The following is a 22,924-nucleotide window of genomic DNA, read 5'->3' as shown; positions in this document are numbered from 1 at the left end:
AGTCTGGTATAGAAATAGTTTGGGGGTTTGGAAAATGTTTAAGCACAGTTAGCCTGGATCCGTCTTGACCACTTGAAGTGCCATTCAGGTATAACAGGTTTTACTTTTTTTACATCCACGTAGAAAGCCTCTGAAAACTGAACCCCTGTTGTTTAGGTACTGCAATAGATTCCTGTGTGTTAAAACAAGATCTGGTGTGTGTGTCACCCTAACTTTGATGGTTCTTGTGGAAAAGTGGCACAGCAGCTGCTGCTGGCTTTCCTTGGCACCTGTACTGTAAGTTGCTAACCCTGTGTTAAAGCATTGCATTGGAGTTATTTAGAAGTCTGCTGTTATGCCTGAAACTGTACACTTTTAAAACCTTAAGTACTTTAATACTCTTTAACTAATTAAATGTTGCACATGTTAATTAATTGACAGCTCCTGTGGTAGCAGCCATGTAAGGAAACAGTACAGTGATGTATTAGTGATGTTCTTGAACATTTCCGTTTTGGAATTGGCATAAAAACAAGATTTCACCTAATGAAGCATAACATACTTCCTCAATTGATTAGCTCCCAAATTCTTAACACACTGGCTTTTTTCTAACATCATTGCTTAGCTGTATGGGATGAGGTGTGTTGAAAATTTGCATGCCATCAGTTTTGGGTGCTGAATTTCTGATCAGAATGTCATGTCTTTCACTGTAAGCTTTTGCTGTCTGCTAGCCTATGTGGCCACTGTATAACTTCTTGCATCTTCAATACCCTGCTAATGCTATCAGCTGTCATGGTGAAATGCACATAATATTATATGTAATATTTAGGGAGTAAAGGAGGCTGATTTTCACATGCAGGAAGGGACTCCCTCTGTCAGAATTCGATTTAATCTGTTGTTTCTTGGTGCAGCCAACAGCTTCCAAAATAACTGTGCTGTGACTGTTGGTTGGTAGGGAAGACTTAATAAAAAAGCTGGAAGAAAATGTCTTGTGAACTAATTGCAGTAATTTAGGAGTCTCTTGGGCAAATGCTTTCACAAGGTTTGAACCACTAGTCCTTCTCTTCATCCAAAATTGAATACTTTTCTTCAAGCTCCATAGAAAATATTGATCAGTGTCTTCTACTTTTGAGCTCATCTAAAATCAGTTTCCTTCATATTATTTCACAAACTTAAAACTATCCTGAAGAGAATGGCAAACAGCTCTTGATAGCCAAGATGCTACAGTAAAATACTAGGGTAATGTGTACCCCTCAAAAAATGGAGTTGTTTGATATACTCAGTTCTGGCTCTCATTAGGCATCATCTTTGCGTGGATCCATGGCCTCCACATGTGCAATGCAAACCTTTCACTTCATCGAGAGAAATCTTGAGGTGGAGAGGTTGTTTACTTACCCTTTGGTAAGCCTGCATGTTAAGGATCTTCTGTGTTAGGGTTTGGATAATAAAAGCTGAGTTTTCCCTCTAGTTTTCCCTCTCTTTTGAAGAGTTGCCTTGTGATATATGTGTTGAATATGTGTGTCTGCAGTGTAGTGGCAATCATTAGCTCAAGAACTAAACCAGAAGGGAACCTGTCACTCTAATCTGCCTGCAAGCTAAAGAAGGGCAAAGATTTCTGTTGTGGCAGGGGTTGGAATCAACAAGACTTGACTTATTTTATTTGAGAGTCAGTGCTTGGCAAAGCAAATGTCTTGTAGTGAATATACTTTTTTAAGATACTTTTTCATCTGTCTGCTGGGTAGGGTTTGGCTTAAATTCTGACTTACTTGTACCTCATGTGAATTAAAGTTGTGTTGCTCATGGCTTGAAGACCTGGCTGACAGCCCTGAGGAGCACTTGTAGATGGTCCTACAGCAGAGATCCAAGTGAAGCTGCCCTTGGTTAGAGCTTTCAGCTTAGTCATGGCTCTCTAAGCTGGTCAGATGGGATGTCTCAGTCTGTCTTTGTGTTGTGGGCTGCTCAATGGAATGTATTACTTGGAGATCCAAGTGGGATTGTAAGTGTTTCAAGAGGGTTGCTGGAACGTCCTTGTGACATTGTGTTCCTCTAGGTATTAGACAAAACTCCTGGTTGCTGTGTTAAATGAGGGGTGATAGTTAACTGCTACTCTTACTGTAAAGAAAGAAGTTAATGTGGCATTTCATAGCTGTTTGCTCAGCAAGTAACAGCACCTGGGCTAGGCAAAACTGGTAGACTTTGTAAAACTAGCGTGAATTTGGGGGGTTGTGTGGGGTCTTTCTGCGTTCCTGAAAGGAGCAATAGATGCTGACTGCTTCTGGCCTTCCTGGTGCACGGGGAGGTCTTGCCCTGCAAAGTAGGCCCACAGTGGAAGAAGCAGTAGGGACAATGCTAAAGATACAGTCATATTTTTATTTTTTAATAACATACTTGTGTAGTTTTGATTCAAAGGATGAGTTTATGGGAGTGGCTACCATGTTCTTCTGTTTTGCCAAAAATTAGGACTTCCCCGATTCTCTCTGCTAAATGTTGAGTAGTGTTTTCTCTACATGATGGGCTGATGGAGGTCACAGAAAAATAGCTGGTGTAACTTTCAACTGAAGAAATGGGCAGTAGCCATGAATTGCTATAAAGACAATTCAGGAGAATTGCTGTATGAAGGCTGTGTGTGCTTCAGTGTTCAGACCATGTTTTGTGAGCTTGAAACTTAAGAACAGTGTGAGAAATTCTTGAAAACAGACTTGTGGATATTTAATACCAAGCCATCAGAAAACACACTTGCTTCGCTGTATCTAGTAACACAAGATGGGTGTTTAGACTTTAAATAAGCTATGGAAGATGTCCCTCCACTTCCCACTGCCCCTTGAATTTCAGCAGTGCAAACAGTGATTGGTAGAAAATACCCAAAGTTTGAAGCTTTACAAAGAAGAAAAATGTTTTTCTGTATTTCCGGGGGAGATGAGGAATTTAAAAGCCCCCAAACCCCTTATATGAACTCATCATTTTTCTTCACTTACTGAAAAGTTATTAACAGAATGAGACTTCTGTGTGATGCATGTTGTATGAAATTACTGATTTTCAAAATGCAGGGATTTTTGTGTTGTTTCCATTCCAGTCTGTTCCTGTTCTGCTTTCAAACTGTTGAGTATGAAAATCTGTGTTTTATTAAAAAAGTAATAGTGACTGTGTAATTCATTAATCTTTAAACATTTCCAAATTTTTCCAGGTAATTGAATAACCTCTCTGAGTATTTATGTAATATAATATTTCATAAAAACCACATTAATCTGATTGACATTTATGTAGGAAACGATTTAGTTTCACCACACATTTTTGTGTTATTTTGTGCTTAATTGCTTTGTAACTTAGAGCATTAAGGTTGATATTTTGTAAAGAAAGAGCTTTTACCTGTTAATGTAGTCTCACTAGAGTAAGCAAGCAAAAATCAATGGCTGTTAAACAAAGTTAAGGATATTTTAGGAAACTCTAAAAAGCCTTTCTTTTTTTTAAAAAAGGATGTGCCGTGTTGGATATGAGGTTACTGTAACACAAAGTTGTTTTTTGACTATGCTGATTCCTTTTCATGCCTTTAATCCTACTTTGCATGTTAGCAGCTAGAATGATACCAGACAAAATTGGTTTAAGTAAAGGCTTCAAGGTGCTGAAGTTCGTGGGAATTCACTCCTAATAGAAAACAGTTGATGCTTTCATTAGGCATGTGATGTTTATTAGGAAATGAGATATCATCTTCCTGCTTTCTTACAAGGAAAGCAAGATTTAGGCTGCACAGATGGCGTTTTTAGTAGTACAGTTTGCTGCTGTCATGACAATGTAGGCTGACTGAAACTTTTTCTCTTGATGAAGATTTTGATCTCATATCATATTTGTCTTCAATCAGTGTAGAAATAGTAGTGTAGTAAGCCAAATGGATGCTTAGACAAGAATAATATTTCCCTGCCATATAGGAGGAGATGGAAGATTAATTGGCGAGTGTTTGTAAGATACTGTGAAGATGAATCTTTCTAGATAAAGGTGAAAAAAATATTCCCAAGAGATGGCCAGAAAGCCATCAAATATGTTGCTTTTTCTTTTGACCATTTCTTCTTGATAATCATTACCAACAAAACAGTTGAATTATATTGCTTGGTTTTTACTTTATTTCAAAGTGGGTTTCTGAATTTAAAATGCCTTTCAAAAACTGTTTTAGTATTTCTGAAAGATAGTATTATAATGCTTTTATCCTTTGGAATAGTGTTGCATACATTAGAAGACAATTTTGCAAGTTACCTTGACAGTTCTACCTATCTTATTTAGAATTGTCTTGAGGCTTGGATTATTTATTTAAAAACAGGACAAATTTCCATTATCGAGAATTGTGTGGTCAGTGAACTATTTAGCTTGCCAAGGGCTGATCTGAGTGTTTGCTCATGTGTTGATAAAATGCTCTAATAGGTTGATGGCTTTGATTGCTTCCTAATTCAGTGGTTGTGTGCTTAGACCAGAGCCCCAAACTCACTGTCAGAAAACTCTGGGTGAGTGCCAGCACATGTGCAGGAAGTGGTATGCTTCCCTTTGCTACTTTCCCCTTGTCCTGTCACGCACATCCCTGGCCTCTCCATTCCCTTGTTTTACTCATTTGCTCTAAAAACTTCTCCTCATCCGTTATTCCCACCAGTGACAGAGCTGCCCTTTCTTACCTCGCCCTTCTTTGTCAGGAGCTTTGTCCTTGTACTGGCCCATGGCTTGGAGCCACCTCTCTTTAGCACTAGGTGGTCACTGCTGGCTGTGCTGGGCTGTCCTGGATCCCAGGACATTTGTTCCTGTCCTTAATACCAGGGCTGTGGTCATCAGCTCTGGTGGGGACTGTGCTCTGGCAACTGCTGGCTAAACTGGTAATAAATAACAGTCTGGCCATACTTGCTTACAGTTGGGTAAGTATCTCCTGACAGAAGCACTCCAAATGTTGTTTTTTATTGTTATTATGTTCTGTTACTTTTCACTGTTCACCTGCTGATTGTGATATCTCCTCTGGGTGTCCTGTGCTTTTTTCTGTTGAGCACAATTAATATCACACAATGCTGTCATAAAACTAACATTGAGTTGTGATCAAGGTTAAAAATGAATGAGTTTACTGAGCGTACATAATGAATTGTTACTTAGGAGTTTTTCCTCTTCTGTTTCTTTCTTTCTTCCTCATAAAACGAAGGACCTTTTTGTTTTAGAAAAACATGAAGGCACTAGCAAAGCCTCAGTTGCTATAATAAGCATTCACTCAGAAGAGGTTGGGCTTGCTCTTAGTAGAGCAGTAGTGTTGGGGGCATAGATGGAGGGGATTCCTAAAGATTTGTAGTCAATTTATCTCATAGCCTTTACAGAAAATGCAGATTTGTGAATGTTCAATTTTTCTACTGCAGTTGCTAACTCATTAGAACACAAAATTCCTTTAAAAAAAAAAAAAAAATTGGCCAGATATGTTCTGCCCCTTTTTTTCATCCTTCAGTTTAGCAATTAAAATGAGGTTGAATTAAGTCTTTTGACTTGCTTTTGGTTTTTTGCTCTTATGACTATGACTCTTGGACTTTTGCCTATTTTCACGTGATTTTTTTTCCCCATCCAGCTACCTACAGACCCTGGTCTGCTTAACTTCCAAGTTTAGAGGAGGTCAGGTGCTTTCAGCCCAGTATAGCATAAGTGCATAAAATAGAGCACTGTTTTGTAACCCTGACTTGATATTTCAGAGGAGGAAATTAATATTATTGAGGAAGGCAATATTTACTTTTAATTTTTTTTTTCTCCATGAATAGGAGAATTGTTGAGTTACTGAGCTTGTGCATTTGTCTTGGGAAAAGTGTGTATGTGTGAGGTGGTTGGATATAGATAAAAATCTGTAAATATTTGTATGCATATATGGTGCACTCTTTAGACGGAGAAATATGTTTCAACTGTATCTGAAGGCTTTTTCAATTGAAACATTGCCTTTGCTGGAATTAATTCTGAATTCTTGTTTCTCTTTGCTCATTCTTTTTAGTTGTATTTTTAAACCATAACAAGTTGGTTGTGGTATTCCTTTTATTTGTATCTTCACAATTGGAATTGTTATCAATAGATGCAGTTATTGTGATTCATAGTTTTTTAGACAATTAATTGAGATTGTGTGTGTGGAGGGAAACAAATTAATCTGTTGTCTCCCTAATTCTCTGTGCTAAATTAAATTAAATAAATCAATTTTCCTTCTTTTCAAATGCATATGCTGATTCCTTGAACTAGCATCTGCTGACTTGGTTTAGTCATTGAAGATACTGTCTGAAGCATACATGTGGTTTGGCAAAGTTAATATCTATAGAAAAACCCAAATTTTTTGTGCTGTGAAGTGTATAGCACTTGTTCAGTACACATGCTACCACATGGTAGCACTTCAAAACAGATAAATTATTGCATTAAAAAATACTATCCACATTAATAGCAATGCTTTAAAAGGAATATATTGGCTGTTTTTCAGTATATATTGACCAGATTAACCAAAATTTGCTATGTTCATGTTTCCAGTTAAATTCAGAGAAGTGTTAGCACAGAAAGTGGATGCTGTCTCTTCTGATGGACATTTGTGTCCCTTGGACAGAATGCCTAATCTTGAGTAAATTTTAGGTAGTTTTAGTTCATCTGTCTTCTGTGTGCTCAGCATTCTTCAAGGAAAAGGAAATGATATTCATCCTCAGATTCATTCTCCTTGAGAGAGGCTTTGTGAGGAGGCTGTAGAAGCTGAGGGAGCAGGAAAGGTCCACTTTGTTCTTGAACCAGTGACGTGCCCTTCTGAAAGCACATGCAACTGCTGTTCCTTGAGCATAGTTAAAGGACAAATTTGGGAGGCATGGGTTGGGGAGGCACACACTTAGTTGTGAAGAGCAGTCTGAAGGCTACACAGATGTTAGTGGTTTGTAGCTTAGAGTTGGTTGTTACCTCTTTTGCACTGCAGCAAGCTGGGCGAGGAGCAGCATAAAACCAGTCTATGGCACCTAACAATGGTACAGAGTTCTTCCACTTTGATGAGGCATGTGGATTGCTGCTCTTCAAATAAAATTTCTTAAGGTATAGCAACTTAAACTACCTTTCATAATTAAGGCTTTGAGCGAGTGAGGTGTCGTCAAATAAATTGCCTCCAGGCCACCATTGATCAGGGTTTGACATGTCACAATATTTACTGATAGCCTGAACTACTGATAGTTCTGAATGACTATTTACTGAATGTCTGAATTTTCCGGGATGAAATAGATCTCCTCTGATGGTAACCAGGACTGAATTTCAGCAACATGCACGTGCATATGTGATCCCGTGAGAGGTGAATTCTAATGAATTTTTCTTGGTAAAGAAACAATTCAGTAATAAGTAAACTTGCATCATTTGCCAGTTGTTTTGGAACTCCAGGGGTTTAGATTTGTTTGCATTTTAGAATAATGATGGGCCTTTTTTCAGTGCTTCAGCTGATTTTACCTATTCTGAAATTAGGTTTTCAAATAGTGAAATTATTGAGCAGATATTTTAAGGTATAGAAAAACATGCCTGAATTGTCCCAGTGTTGAATGGGCCATTACATCAGGGTTCAATTCTTGGTCTTGTATCTGATATATTTTGTTTGTTTGTGGTGGTGTTTTTTTTTTTTTTTTTTTTTTTTTTTTTTTTTTTTGTTTTTGTTTTTGTTTGTTTGTTTGTTTGTTTTGTTTTGTTGGTAAGGTAGGGTATATATAGGGTATATATCTCCTATATGTTAAACCCAGATAAAGTTTCTAATACTGGCAATACTTTCTAGAAAAGGAAAATGTCTTTATGTTGTTCTAGTATTTTTAAAATTCTTTTACAGTAGTTATTAAAACAAGCTACTGTAATAGGGTTTACTGTCAAGATTTTTCAGTCAAGGCATTTTGGTAAACAAAATTCACACAAGTCAATAATTTTCAAACAGAACACCCCTATTGTATAGTTTTGCACTTTGTTTCCTTTAAATAAATTGCAATAACGCTTTCTTGCTTCCTTAATTCTCCCCATCCCGCATTTGTTTGCAAACTATCAAAAAAAAAATCACATTTTAGAGGAAGGAGGGGGTGGGTTTTTAATCATATTAGCGAAAGAGATAATCTTTTGTTTAAAAAATCTACCTCAGAAAGGTGCTCAGGAGAAAGGTTGCACATTCTCAGTGCAAGCATGGCTGCTGGCTTTCCTCATCATAAGGACATCCCTGAACAAATAATTTGTTTTAAAATGTAGGCACACTGTCTAAATGTGAGGGAGAAGGAGGCAGCATCCTGGTCTGGCTGTTCCCCTGCCCTTTTCTTTGCTCACCTCAGTTCTGGGCACTCTTAGTCTGGACTAAGTGGCTCTTTCAGTATCAGCTTTGCAGAGTGGCTTGGGAGGGACTGTGGCATGAAACAGTGAATTTGCTAGAAAAAGTGCGCACTGTCCCAAATGCTAGCAGACTGAGTAATAAATACAGGGATGTGCTAAGCATCTAGGTAAAAAGATGATGTTCTGTAGGTTGGGCAAACGATGTAAAGAAACAGTGGTAACAGCATCAACAAAAGCAGCTTGGGGGCTGTTATCCATTTGTGCAAGTTGGCAGCTTGTTGGAGTTATCTAGCTACTAATACATGTTATAAAATATATATGTTTGGTTAAAAGAGTTTCCATTTCTCCCTGGTGAGGACTGCATCATGTTTTAATTTCTGCAGTTGTTTTCCCAAGGCAAAGATGTTAGCTATTGATGCTTTATTGGTTCTTTGACATTTTTTCCACTATTGCCTTCATTATCATCTAAGTGCTAACAGTCATGAGAGGAGGAATTGCTGACATGAAATCTGGATGGTTTTCAGTGTGTCCTTTTTCTTCTGGACAGTCTGTCTTACATTGTGTTACATCTCTTACATGTTGCTGGGTGTACTGTGTTTAAGAAAAGAACTTGTCCTGGAATTTGGTTACAAGTCAGCTCTCAGAAGAGCACTTTTGAGAGCATGATATGCCTTTATTCAAGTTTGTAAAAGATCTGGATGTTTTCCTGCTCTTGAATATTACACTTTTCAAGGGGGAAATTATTTGGATGTATCAGTCTCATGTTTTCGTAGGGAATCTATGTCTAAGTATCATTTCCCCATCATTACAAGACCACCTCTACTTTGAGAGTGTCCACCATTACAAGAGAATTGCCACTGCAAGGAGCAGTCTAGCTCAGCTATCTAAAAGTCCACATTTCATTTAATTTCATTTAATTATCACAAAATCCTTTATCTGTTTCAGCTGCTTTTGAACATACTTTGTAGTTTTTCCTCTTAATGACTTCATTTGGCTACAAAGGATCTAACTATAATTTCATTTCTTAGCATGTTGTAGCAAGTCATGTGAGAAACAAGTCATTCTTGCCTTCCACACAGATAGACCTTTGAAAAGCTTATTTTAACCAAAAGAGTTTATTCTAGCTATATTTAATAACTGGATCATATACTTTTTCAATTAAAAATCATGGTTACAGCAGGAGTCTTTTAGGGGTTTTTTTTGGAGGAGGTCTGTGTTCTTGTTTTAATTACAAAATTTAGGAACTTACCATCTTCACCTCCAAAAAATCCACAAAAACTTTTGAAGTTTAAAGACTGAGACTCTTTGACAAACTAGATCTTTGCTTTTGAGCCAAACATTGGGCTCTGGGTAAGGAGCTTCAGCCTGGCCTCTGTTTCTGGAAGTGATACAACGAGCTGGCTTAGGTCTGGCAGGGGGGAAGGTTTTCATTCTGGCTTGGAAATAACTTGATCAGTTGTGCAGGCTGCCCTGAAGAGTGCAGAGGCATCTCAAGATTAACTTTGTTTAGAGACAGGTACATGGAGCAGGCCTCTCCTCTACTGTCTGTGTTAGGGCATTTCAGAGCAAAGCCTGGGCGGTTTTGCTGTATTAGTTTCAGCATGCTTTATTATCATGGTGCTCTGGATGAAACACAAATTTCAAGTAATTTCTGTTAAGATGGTATGGTATAGAATTCAATCACCAGCATATACTGATTGAAGAAGTCTGTAAGGGTTTCTATAAGTGTACATAGGTTAGTTCAAAAATACAGTCAGTCAGATATGGGAATTTAATGAGAGGGGCCAGAAGACTGCAGAATGTAGTCTGTGCTGCAAGGGTGAGTGATAAGTTGGAAAAATATTTGTCCAGTCTTGAAGAATGATTCCTCATATCTTTAAATAATATGTGTGGATTTTTCCCCTTTTGAAAGGATATGAAGTGTACAGTCTAAAAATGTAGCACATTCTGCAGCTAATCAATTTATGTTTCTTTCTTTTATAATGAATATTATATTTGCATCTGTACAAGGAAAAGCCTTGAAAAAAATTACAAAAATGAACACATGGGGGGTGTTTGTGTTATCTTTGTAACTTTGCAGCTGCAAATAAAACTTAAGGATTTTGTAGTGTTGTTGCATTTGATTTCCTCTGAGTTGGCTCCAAATGTTGGTTCATCTGATAATCACACTGATTTCTCTTTCCTTAAATTTAACCAGCAGGCACAGTGTCTAACTGTTTAAAACATTTGATACTGGTAAAGTGTGTTGTTCCGTTTGATGGGATTATGTTAAATATTCCTGAATAGAATTCTGTTCCATGAAGATGATCTTTTTCAATGAAACATTTAATAGAGATAGAATTTTTGTGTTGGTACAATGAAACATTACAGCTGTTGGTGTAAAAAAATATGTCTCTACTGTTTAAAGTAACTTGCAGTATTTCAATATATGTGTATTATAAATAATAATATGTACATGCATGCATCCTTTGCATTTATATACACCTAAAAAGAAGAAACAGTGTTGAAAATTGAAAATAAAATGCAATCAAAACTATTTAACAGCTATAGTTGGTTCCCTATTCTCTAATACTGAAAATGCAGTTTTATGTTGTGAAAAAGACACAGTTTATAATCTATTTCATATATTCATTAAATAATTCTCCTTTTGATTCCAAAAGTTACCTAATTCCAGACAGTATTGCAGTTTAAATCACAGTAAGTCTTTGTTACTAAATGGTAAGATGTTACTGCTTAATGAAACCCAGTATCAGATTTTTTTTTTTTTATGAATGAGGAAGGTAATGCACACTGTAAATGACGTGTAACAGTTTGTTGATCACTTTAGCAATTAACTGCAGCTGAAAAAAGTCTGCTTACTCAGGCTGCTCTTACTCTCATTCTCTGAGGAAACTGGATTTTAATGAAGACAGTCCAGTGAATAAACAAATTCCTAGGCAGTGGCAAAAATGAAAATAAAACACAATTTATTCACTTAATATCAAGCTTTCTCTTTAAATAGTACTGATTGTGTAAGTTTACTTATTGGACATACTTTTTATTTAATCCAGTTCAGTACCAGATGGAAATGATGCGGAGCCTGCGCCATGTAAACATTGACCATCTTCACGTTGGCTGGTACCAGTCCACGTACTATGGCTCTTTTGTCACCCGTGCCCTCCTGGACTCCCAGTTCAGTTACCAGCATGCAATTGAGGAGTCTGTAGTTCTCATTTACGGTTAGTATGAGGTTTCCTTTATTACTCTTTTCCCCTCTTAATATTATTACTACTATTTTTGTATTCTGTCTTTTGCCTGTAAGAGTAGCCTGGCAGGCCTTTTCGAGTAAATACCAACCCTGTGTCTACGGCAGCCTCAGCAGCAGCTAAGTCTAGACAGGGTTTCCTTCTTTCTGTTTATTTTTCTTGCTATCAGAGCCCTGATGTGTACGTTTTGGAATGCTGGAGTAGCTGCTTCATTTTTATTCCTTCATCTCCCCTCCCTCGTGGAAGGGGCTGGTGGAACCCGACCAGATGTCTAACAAACCTCGCTTGCTAGCGTGTCTGGCTCTGTACGTGACTGACCAATCATCACACGAATTGCCAAGTTTTTTTAATACCTCTGACAGAAGCATACAAAACCTGGACTGTTTCTTAGCACAAAGATTTTTTTCTTTTCTGCCTATTTAATGGTGTTTCCTCAAGCTCTCCAGACCAGATGTTCTGTGCTGTATCAGAACCGTAGGCAATTTAACAGCTTTATAGCCTCCCCCTCCCCAAACACTCACAGTTTGCCATATCTGGCAGACTTGCATATAGTTTCCAGCTGAGAAGTAAATGTAACGTCCTGAGTATCTGTCAGAAAAAATACTAATGAATACGATCAATCTTATGAGCTGCCCCAAAATTGTTTCAGTATGTTAACAATTGGATTACAGTAAAGAACAAGTTGTTAAAGTATACTTATATTGGCTGGAAACATTGCATCATCAGACCTTGATGAATTTTCCACTTGTTTCAGTCTATTTTGGTTTTCATTTTATCACCGATTGCTAAAAGTTTTACTGTGTTAAGTTTCAGACAACATGAATGTTAACACAGCTTTTATTCTCGTGTTGGCATGCTTCAGCTGTTATCATGCTGCAAGTGTTAAGCTTCTTTGTCCAAGGAATGTAACAGTTTGTTTAGAAAATTTCCCCCTAAATTCAGCAGAGTATGTCAAGGCAAAACGAATCTTTGCATATACCAGTTACATTGTCATGCATGAAGCAGCATGGCAGCTTGATCTGAATTAGCTTATTACTAGTCTAGAATTATATTTTTTTTCATATCAAAGTTGTTTAATGAAGATTTTAATTTACTGCAGAATGGCTGGAAGGAAGAATCTTTATTTGAATGAGGTCACTCTTACATAAGTTTTGTGGATAATTCATACAAAAAAAAGGAAATGTGAATTGAACTTTTAATGGGGAAATAATATGAGTAGAATGGATCAAGATTCCCCCCAACTTTTCCAAGTTAAGTTTACTAATTGGCATCACCGTATATTGTTGGTTGTATTTTACATAGCAGTGCAATAGGACTGCCTCTGCTACAGTGTCTTTTCTGTTTGTTGTTTAAATTTTTTTTTCACTAGGACTACTTAGAAAATTTTCCTCAGATATTTAAAAAGAAAAAGACAGTCTGGGTTTGGTAATAATAGGCTTTCTTCCATTTTAATAATAGATCCCATTAAGACTGCCCAAGGGTCTTTGTCACTGAAGGCATATAGGCTGACTCCCAAACTGATGGAAGTTTGCAAAGAAAAAGACTTCTCTCCAGAAGCGTAAGTCACTTCAAAGAATGTTTTCTCATGAGGTTTGCTGGATTATTGGGATGCAGAATGGTACCTAGGATTATGGAACGCTGTATTTTAGAATCTCATCTAACTGTGTGTGTAGGAGAAAACAGACCTGTATGGGCAGTGACAGTTGTGCAGTGGCACAGTGAGCTGAGAAGGTGTGAAAGGCTGTCTGGGCATTTCCATAAGTGGAGGATCCTGAACTGGGTTTGGGGCCAGTCAGTGGGTGTGCTGGAAGGACCATGAGGAATATAGCTGCACATGGGAACAGAGCCAAAAACAGAAAAAAAAAAAAAATGGAGGGAGGGAAATAGCTGATCTGTCTTTAAGCTTTTTTCCTCCCACAGAATTAAAATAGAACAGGTATTCTGGAAGAGCTGTCCCAGTATATTTATTCCAAATTAACTCCCCCATGTGGACACCATCTTCTGGAGTAAAGTAGGATAATTGTTCTGTTTCAAAAGATTAGCTGCTTATTACAGATGTAGGCCTTAGCATCCTTTGCCTCCAACTGCTTGCTGTTCAATAACAAAAGCACAAACACTTGTTAAAATCACTTCACTGAGGAAGAATGTATTCATTTCATTGCTTGGTGTCTGAAACTCTAATGACGAACAAACAAATCTTTGATCAGTCAAAAAATGGGGTGGAGGCAAAAAGCAAAATTTTTTGTACCAAAATCCAGTATGAATATAAAGAAGTTAAGGCTCTATTTCCTTAGAAACTTCTAAATCATGCTTTTATATCCAGATTTTATGAAAGGTATTACTGTCTAATTTATTTACTTTATTATAAAGCAATAGCAATAGTTTTTTATGTGTATATTGTAAAAAAATACACACTGAAAATTTATGCTTTAATATTCACTACAGAATTTAATTATTCCAAAACATACAATATTTTGTGAATCTAATTTTTTGGTGAGTAAAAATTTTAATTATTTAGCTATTGAGAAAATTGTATTTTGTTGCAGTAGTTACAGTATTTTAAGGTATTTTAGCATCATATGGTAGCTAACTGTTCAGTTCTGTATAAGAAACACTGATGGCAGGAAAATCAATAAAATATTTTGGAAGGGGCAGAGTTAATCCTGTCAGTACAGTCTCTTGCTGGAGGCTTTTTCACGTAGGTAATCTATTAATAAGCAAGGCAGCTGCTTGTCTTCTGAGAGTTTTTCCTAGAGCAGCTTTTCGTAGTCTTTGTAAACGTGAGGTTTTGCCATGCAAATGCTTTCTTAACAAAACTTGACTCTTGTTTAATTGCGGAACTATGAAAATCAAGAATTTTTACAAAATTGTTTGTTGAAGCAACAATTCAACAAAGAGAATAAGAGAGTTACTGTTTATATTAGTAAATATTCCATAACTTTTTTCACAGCTTGAAAAAAGCAAATATTGCATATGAAAACATGTTTGAAGAAGTGCCTATTGTAATTAAGAATTCATACCTGATCAATGTGATGTTGTGGGAACTGGAAAAGAAATCTGGAGTAGCCGATAGACATGAGTTGCTCAGTCTGGCTAGCAGGTAAGTACTTGTTACAATAATGGATGTACTTTTATTCGCTTTTCCAAACCACAGTTTAACACCTTGGGTGAAATCCCAGTCTCATTACAGTCCATGGAAGCTTTGCCTTGACTTTTAATGGGGTTAACACTTTACCCTTCATGTTCTTTTGCTGAAGAAAAAACTGCATGGTAAAACTGTAGCATTCGATTCAAGGACTAAATTCGATCTGTAATCCTCATCTGTCTGCAATGTTTGAAATGTGTAAATTTTTCAGAAGAGTGTGTTTCTTCAAGAAAATATGGGCACTCAGAAATTCAGGCAAATAGATCTATTAAAAAGATTGATTTTGTTAAATATTCCTTAAGTAATTACATAAAATATTTTAATAAAAAAGGAATTGCATTTCTTTTACTTTGGTAGCAGGGTGAATTTGAAAATAAAATAATGAAGTCTCTGAGAAACTGGTGGAAATGCCACTGATTGTCATGACAGCCAGCATTAAGTCAGAAATTGTTTTAAGAGTTTCTAAAATGATCTTCTTGTAACTTTGTCTAAGAATAACTTTTTATCCTTGTAGCCCTGAAAACACACTTTTAATAACAAAGTAGGCATGACTTCTAGCAGTATGATAAAAAATTTGGTAGTATTTAAATCTTAAGCAACACAATCCAGTTGGATTATTGTTGGTCTGAACAAAATAATGAGATACACAAAATAATGCAGTATCTTGTTGCATATAGAAGCTGAGTTGTATTCATTAATAAGTTTTTGGGGTAAAACACTCTACCCCAAGGTAAATACCATCAAGGTATTGTCTGCCAAGATTCTGATCCTAGTGGCCTTTTTTCTTTTTTCTTCTGCTCCCCCTCCCTCCGGCATCCTGCAAGGCTGAAGTTAAAGGATCTGTATTTCTAGTCGTCCCTATGTTGCCTAAATTAGCAGAAATTTTCTACTTTCTCTGTTTGAGCTTATGTGGATGTTCTGAGGGATGTGATAGCTTTTAGAGAAAGTGATAAAGAGAGAACAAGTATAGAGTTGAACTCTGCTGAGGTATTTACAAATGTCACAAGTAATATTTAGTCAATAATTCTGTCCAGTAAAGTTGTTACTTTGCACATTGGAGTTAATGAAGTGAAGAATTCTTGCCGAGATACTCAGTCTGCTTGACTCTGCAGGTGTTCTGTAAGTCATTTTCTTTCCATGGTCAAAGATCATAAAGCCTTTCCCATTTGAGAAGAGGGTGAGCACTGGATGTAGGAGATGACAATGATTTGATTCCTTGTCAGTTCCATCACTTTACAGTGAAAAGGAGGACTGCTGAGGATATAGAAGGTTTCCAGGTGACCTGACAACATTGCTCTTGATTATCTCTTTGGGTTTCCTCCTGTATAAAGGGCTGGGGCTGCCTGGCACCCTGGATCTAGTTAGGGCTGCTGCTAGTGACACAATACACCTCAGGAAGTGGAAAGTAATTTGAACAGATCACAAATCACAGCTTTACATCTTATGTTGTAACTGTGCTGTGCCACTGTCCTGACTCAAGATAAAAGATAAGAACTGTACAAATTACTTTCTGTTCTGGTGTTAAATGTCTGGTGCAAGATAGGCTTCTGTGTTGGTCTTCATATCAGTAGAGGGAATGAGAGGTGAACAAGAGAAGTACCAGCCCAAAACTAAAAACAGACTGTCTTTGCAGATTTTTCAAGCTCATCTGGTCTCTTTTAGGAACTTAAGGTGCTTAGTTTGGTTTGAAGGAAAGAAAGTTTTGGAAATTACTCCAGCGGGTTGTCTGGAGGTTTTTGTATGTGTCCCTTTTTTAATATTTGATATCTGCTTTTAGTTACAAGGCAGGTTACATTCAATTATATCTTATATTGGTATAACTGGCAAAGCAGGTGGCAAATTAAAGCAATTTAATGCTTGTTTATTCAAGGTTAGATGACTTGTACTGCCTGCTGAAATACTTAACTAGTTTTTACTTGAATTCAGCTATGAAGGTTACTCTGTCAAAGCATAAATTACCTGAAGTAGGGAGTTCAAACCTCCACTATTTTTGAGTTTTATTTTCATGTTTCCTTATTTTTGTCTTTCAGCAGTCTAGGCTGAAAGATTTCAGATAACTTTTAATTTTGGTGCATATCTTCCTCACTTAACTTTGCTGTTGTTGACAGTAACTTCAAAGCTACTTTTTGGGTTTGGCCTTGTTTTTTGGTGCTTGCCTTTGTTTTGTTTGATTGTGTGGGGTTTTGTTTTGTTTGGTTTCTTGATTTGTTTCTTTTTTGTTTCATTTTTTTTCTTTGTTTTTGTTTCGATTTTTGTTGTTGTTTTATTTCTTTGGCGTCTCAGATTTGTTGGGCTTTTGGGGGGCTTTTTTGGCTCCTTGGGAGCATCCCTGAACTTTAATACTCTCTGAAGCAATGATTTTGGCAATAGAATTATTTACCCATAGTTCCTCTCTTCTGGAGAGTTCACTTCACCAAGATTTTCACATGTTTAGCCACCCACCTTGTCAGAGTTTAAAGCTCTACCTATTTGAGGTACTTTACTTGTACCTTAGTATCTTTCTCCATTTGAAGTATATTTGTGATAATTGTTTATAGTAATTTACTTTTTTGGACATAAAGTTATGTTTCTCTTGTGAAATGTGAATTGACTCAAGTACTCTAGGCAAAGAAGTTGAAGGCAGACTAGCACAAGGCTAGCAAGTAATAGCAAGTAAAGGCCTTTTCCTCAAACAGTTATCCTGCTACCCTTAAGGACCAAAATGTCTTGAAGACCTTGGAGTACTGCCAGTCTTTTGATAGAGACTCAAGAATTAAAATCCTGTCAGATAATGTTCCAGATCTTCAGAGAAATAATTACAACCAACTTTCTCATTCTCATCCATCTCTTCCTTATTCTATTGATGATCTAGTTTAAATTAAAAAAAGCTTTTTTGTGGTCTAGCTTCATAATAGGGTTGTTCTATAATATCTCAATTTGTCTCAAGCAATTTTTCTAATAGTGTGCGTCAGTAGAAGCAAACATGTGCTGAACATTTACTGCACTAACATCTACTTGGCAGTTATATTTTTCAAACATCATATGCAGTATTTTTGCAGAAGTAACATAAGAAGGGTTGCTTTGGCTTTTAAAAACAATATTAACCTTTATACATTGCACTGCTTATTCAAAACTCAATGTGCTTAACGGATTATTAAGATAATTATGAAAATCTCTAATTTGCAGATGGGGGAAACTGACACAGAGAGAGTAAATGCATTGCCCAAAGGCACACATCAAAGTCAGAATAGAAAACGGAGTGGAACTCAAGACTCTTGACTTACATATCTCATTCAAATGAAATCCTCTTAAACAGCACAGGTTGAACTCAGGCTGAAATGCAGAGGTGTAAACAAGTTCTGCTAAGTGATGGGAATGTACCTTACAAGTTTTTAATCAAAAAGATGTGCTTTGCCCAGCAGTACTTCTCTAATCCACCCAAAGCTGTTCCCACCAGGAGGAAAATTCTGTACAGGATGGCACCTCTCCCAAAAAGCAGTGGCTGAGAAGGGGCCTCAGTGGAGCTGATGGAAAGTGGAAAAAATGAGCAGCAGATACAGCATTTTCTAACACTTCCTCTTGTTCCTTGTTTTCATCTTCGTTAGTCATGGTACAAGCAAAATAAAATTAAATGAGTGAGGGGGTCCAATTATGGCAATTGTAGGCAAGTTTAGGGGGCTGTCTTTTTTGCATATCTCCAGCTTCAGAATTGTTATCACCCAAAATTTAGTGCCTGGGTGCAGCACTGTGAGTGGGGCCTCAGAGGAGCAGAGAGATGGAGCCTCCCGGGCCCCAGTTGGCACAGCCCATGGACCCCGGGAGCTGTGCCTAGAGACAGGCAAAACTGGAGAGCAGGACATGGGCACTGGGAGCCACAGGAATTGCTGCTTCTCTTTGAAGCTTGGCTCTCTGACTTGAAACTTCATTTTGGGCGTTTCAGACCTTTAGCAAGTCTGCCTGGAATCTTTTTCTGCTTAAAGATGCTGAAGTAATATGGGCTTCATGTGTAGTTCCCCATTATGAATGCTACAGAAGCAGAGCCAGTTTGAGGTTCCAGTCCCAGATGCTTGCCTTGTTTCTCCCCATTACCCCCATTTCATCTCTACATCCCTCCCACCCTCAAAGATTTTTATTTCCTCATGTGTTTCAGAATATGGCTGTACAAATAGCTTTTGTGGAATAGTCTGATGGAAAAAGTCAGACTCCCACTCCTCCCTTCCAGCCTTTCCCTCTGCCTCCTTTTTAAAAAAAAGAAAAAAAAAAATATAAAAACCCCAACTGGGGATGTTTTTGCATTTGTAGACTGTTTCACTGGAAGAGTTTGAATTGTGCCCACGCAAACAGCCAAATTCATTGAGCTCAGACTGCTGTAACCACCTTTGGGCAAAGAGGGAGAGGCAGGGAGATGCTGATGCTGGAACCTCTTAAACTGCCTTTCCTGGCAACAGTGAACTGGACCTTTGCTCTCCTTAAAATATAACTGCAAAGGGAGCCTCTGGTGGTATGAGTACTCCCTTGGGAAGAGGAAGGCTTGCATTCAGGTCTCTTAGCCAGATCTGTATGCTAAGAGGATGCCCTTGTGCAGTGAGTGATCTGTGAGTTCAGTTAATGTATAGTTGCTGCTTTCTCCTTCTGTTGGATGCTGGACTGCATCACTGCCAAATGCAGGGCTCGCCGCCAGGAAGAACAAGACAGGAAAGACCATCAGTGTTATCTGCAGATTAGGCTACTCTGCTCACAGGTTTCTACTTCTCACCCTCAGAATTAATTGACCCTTGTATTTGATAATTGTTAAACAAGGAATCAGAAGTAAACCATGTGTCAATGACCTGATCTTATATTTGCCCTTGTGGGCAAACAGTTATACCCCATCACAATAAGGCGGTTACAGCAAAAATGCACGGCTCAAGAGACTGCCTTCCAGACTATAGTTTCTAATGTATTTTATGATGTAAAGAGGCTTTGACAGTTTCCCTTTGGCAGTTTGTATGTGTTTGTCATTTTGGGCCATTTTTGATTATGCTGTCTAAGCTACACAAATAAGTCTCAAATAATAAATTTCCAGTTCTGTGGGGCACTCCTTACAGGTCCATGATTCTGGTAGCAATTGTGGTGGAGGAGTGCTCTCACATTAGATTATTCTTCTTTAGATATATAACAATCCACATGGCAGGTACTTTTTCTTACTTTAATTTTTTCCCCTCTCTTACTATCTATATTTCTTCACAAAAAAGAAAACAGTCCCCATGTGAGAGGGGGGACTTTGTGATGCTTAGTATGAAAGCTGATAATTTTCTGCCACGAAGATTCACTATTCCAGAGGAGTGGTGGTCTCCTGGTGCTATCTTAAGGTGGAGCTGTCTTCTAGTTCAAGAGTGCTCTCAGATCATCACCACTGTGTGATCTCAGACCTGATTTGTTTCAGATGAAACTAAACTGAAAAGAGGCTTTGGGAGAATAATTACTGTGCCTCAGCCACTTTCAGATCACTGGACCATGTCAGAAGTAGTGATAAGAACCCCCTCAAACACATGTAGCATGGCCATTGGTTTCTCAGCACCAGCTGTTTTGCTTTATAGATCTGTTCCTGTTGATCTGCATTCCTCGCTAATTTAAATGTAGACTCAATTTAATTGACTCTTTTGCTGAATCTGCTGACTGAAATGCAGCCATTGAAATTGCATTTTCTTCATTACTGATCCCCCCAGAACAGCTAGAAATGCAAGTGCTGAGCTCCACATTGTCTACACTTGACAGTCACAGAGCCCTGTAAGGAAGTGAGTCTAGATAAGGATGCAAGCCAAACTTAATGGCACCACTTTTAAAAATATATATATTTTTTAAACTTTTTTTTTAAGTTATATTGATGCATAGGGGGCATTTAGGTACCTGGCATTGTAATCTTTGAGATCTGCTGTAGAGAATGCACAATGTATGGAGGTGTCTAAGGCACCCTTTGGGCAAATTAAGTGTATGATGAGTGTTATGGGCTGGAGCAATGTGGTCTAACTTTCTAAGTATCAGCAGAATAAACTTCAGCTGAATAAAACTTGCTTAGAGATCGTACATACACAATATAACAAACTACTTCCTATTTGTCTTTCTATTTTTTTAAGAGATGGAGCAAAAAAGTGTATCAGCCACATGAGAACTGAGGAAAAAGCTGGTCCTGTATTTGCAGCATACTTATCACTTCATGTCTCAGTTCACATCTGTTTAAGTTATCTGTTTTTTGTTGCCCTGGCAATGAGAGCAAACACTGTTACTGCAACTTCTGACAATAACTCTCTGTTTCTGTACTCTGTTGTACTAAGCTGGTCCCAAAGAGATTCACATAAAATCATTCTTTGTAACCAGCTATATTTCACATGGACACTATCTGTAAAATAATTATGTATTTCTGTTGTGCACATACCTTACAAGGCTGTTAGTGTGTACCTACACAAGCATTTCTGATAATATCCAGTTCTAACACTAACTCCATACAATATAAACTCTATAAAAAAACTGGAAACATGCACACCCCTGGACATGGCAATATTCCACAGTTTTAAATATCATGTGCCTGAAATGTTCAACCAAAAAAAAAATAACCCAGGAAGTTTAAAAATAATTATTATAGTGGCGCCTTTCTCGCTGCTGTGGAGCTGAAATCTTCACCATCTGCCTCTGTACGCAATTGAGATTTAACACTCTGGCTTGTAAATAAATTGTGGTCTGAAGTTCCTGATGCAGACCTCTGTTCATTGAGCAGCTCAGTGAGTGAAACAGCTGTCCTTGCACTCAGAGATAAGGGTGACTCCAGCTCTGTTCTCTGCAGGGATTCCTAAGTGCATGACCAGCTTCTGTCTCCAGCTATGAGTTCTATGGATTTGGGGAATAATTTACACTTAGAGAGAGATGTGCATAGTATTACATGTGTGGTTCTCTTTTGACTTTATCCCTGTCTTCCAGTTAGAGTTTCTCCAGTCCATAGGCTGGAGATGCAAGGAAAGCATTGTGAAAGAAGAGAGAATCTCAGATAACATGGTGAAACAGCGATGAAACACTTTTGACACTGAAGTGCACCAAACTTTTAATTGGAAAGAAACTCTCATGAATATTAGTGGATTTCAGTTGAGGAGGAGTTTAGCTTTTGATTTGTTGGCCTTCAGCCAAGTAGGACAGCAGAGCCAATAAACCAACTTCTGATCGAAGGGGACAATAGAGAGCAGAAAGTGTCCTGCTTTCACTGCTGTACCCTGTAAACATAATTTAAGAGGATGTTTCCATGGGCACAAAACTAAAAACTTCCAAAACTTTGACTTGGTATACCTTAAGTTGAACATTCCTGAAAAATACTGAGTCCATTGCTAAAAATGGTAACAATAAAAGTTGTTTAACAGACTGCATTTGTCTGGCCAAGGCAGTAGATCGTGTAGCTGGAACTGGACGCGCCCAGCCTGCCGCTTCCATGGTGCCTATGGTATGGAATGTGGAGCTGGCTGGACACAACGCAACACCTCCCTCTCAACAGCTAGGATCAAACCATGGCTGCTGAACTTCCAGGCGGGCTTTGATAGAGTAGTTAATGAGGTGGAGTTCTGAAGAATATTTAACTATTCTTATTCAGAATAATAGTTATCAGAGGGATAGTTAAAAAGTTGCGAAAAATAAAATTCAGGTAGCGAATTTTAAAAAGTAATTTGAAACCAAACACTTTGAGCACAGCTCCTGGAACATTGCTTGGGTTGCATGTCACAAAAGCATCAGGCTTTTTCTTTTAGATATATGACCTGCATCTCTAATAACTGTAAATTCATGCAGGGCACTGGTTTTTTGTTATTGTCAGGTTTCCAGAAAGATCACAACACTTAAACTTCTTATTTGCAGTGAGGAAAAGATGATAGAGGAGGAGGTGCCATATAAAGTATCAAATTAAAATTATAAATAAATAAATTATCTAATAAATATATGAACAGAAATAATCAGGAGCTTAAAAATTTTCAAATTGTGCCATTAGTGCAGAATACTGGTCAAGAGATAGAATAAATTTTTAATTTTAAATGTTTATTTTTAGTAATAAATTTAATCTTTCATGAATATTTCTCCTATTTCAGTAATCACCTCGGGAAGAGTCTGCAGCTGCTGATGGACAGAGTGGATGAGATGAGCCAAGACATAGTTAAATACAATACTTACCTGAGGAACGTAAGCAAGCAGCAGCAGCAGAAGCATCAGGTTGGTAACATGGAGAAACCTAAATAAGAGCATTTTTTTCCCCACAAAATGCAGTTTGGGTTGT

General features: G+C 37.6%; 1 protein-coding gene across 1 annotated transcript in view; it reads left to right on the top strand.

Annotated features, from left to right (window-relative positions):
- EIF3H (eukaryotic translation initiation factor 3 subunit H) overlaps positions 1 to 22,924 on the top strand; it is an 86,539-nt gene that overhangs the window by 58,012 nt on the left and 5,603 nt on the right. Inside the window, exons 3-6 of the mRNA XM_083865234.1 lie at positions 11,322 to 11,489; positions 12,975 to 13,074; positions 14,467 to 14,616; positions 22,740 to 22,860. Of these exons, the coding sequence (XP_083721360.1) occupies positions 11,322 to 11,489; positions 12,975 to 13,074; positions 14,467 to 14,616; positions 22,740 to 22,860 (539 nt within the window). The remainder of the gene's footprint in view (positions 1 to 11,321; positions 11,490 to 12,974; positions 13,075 to 14,466; positions 14,617 to 22,739; positions 22,861 to 22,924) is intronic.

The sequence above is a fragment of the Zosterops lateralis genome (assembly GCF_965231275.1).
Source record: "Zosterops lateralis genome assembly, chromosome: 1".
Taxonomy (NCBI): domain Eukaryota; kingdom Metazoa; phylum Chordata; class Aves; order Passeriformes; family Zosteropidae; genus Zosterops; species Zosterops lateralis.
The sequence above is the reverse complement of the archived record's forward strand: the minus strand, read 5'-3'. Positions and strand labels throughout refer to the sequence as shown.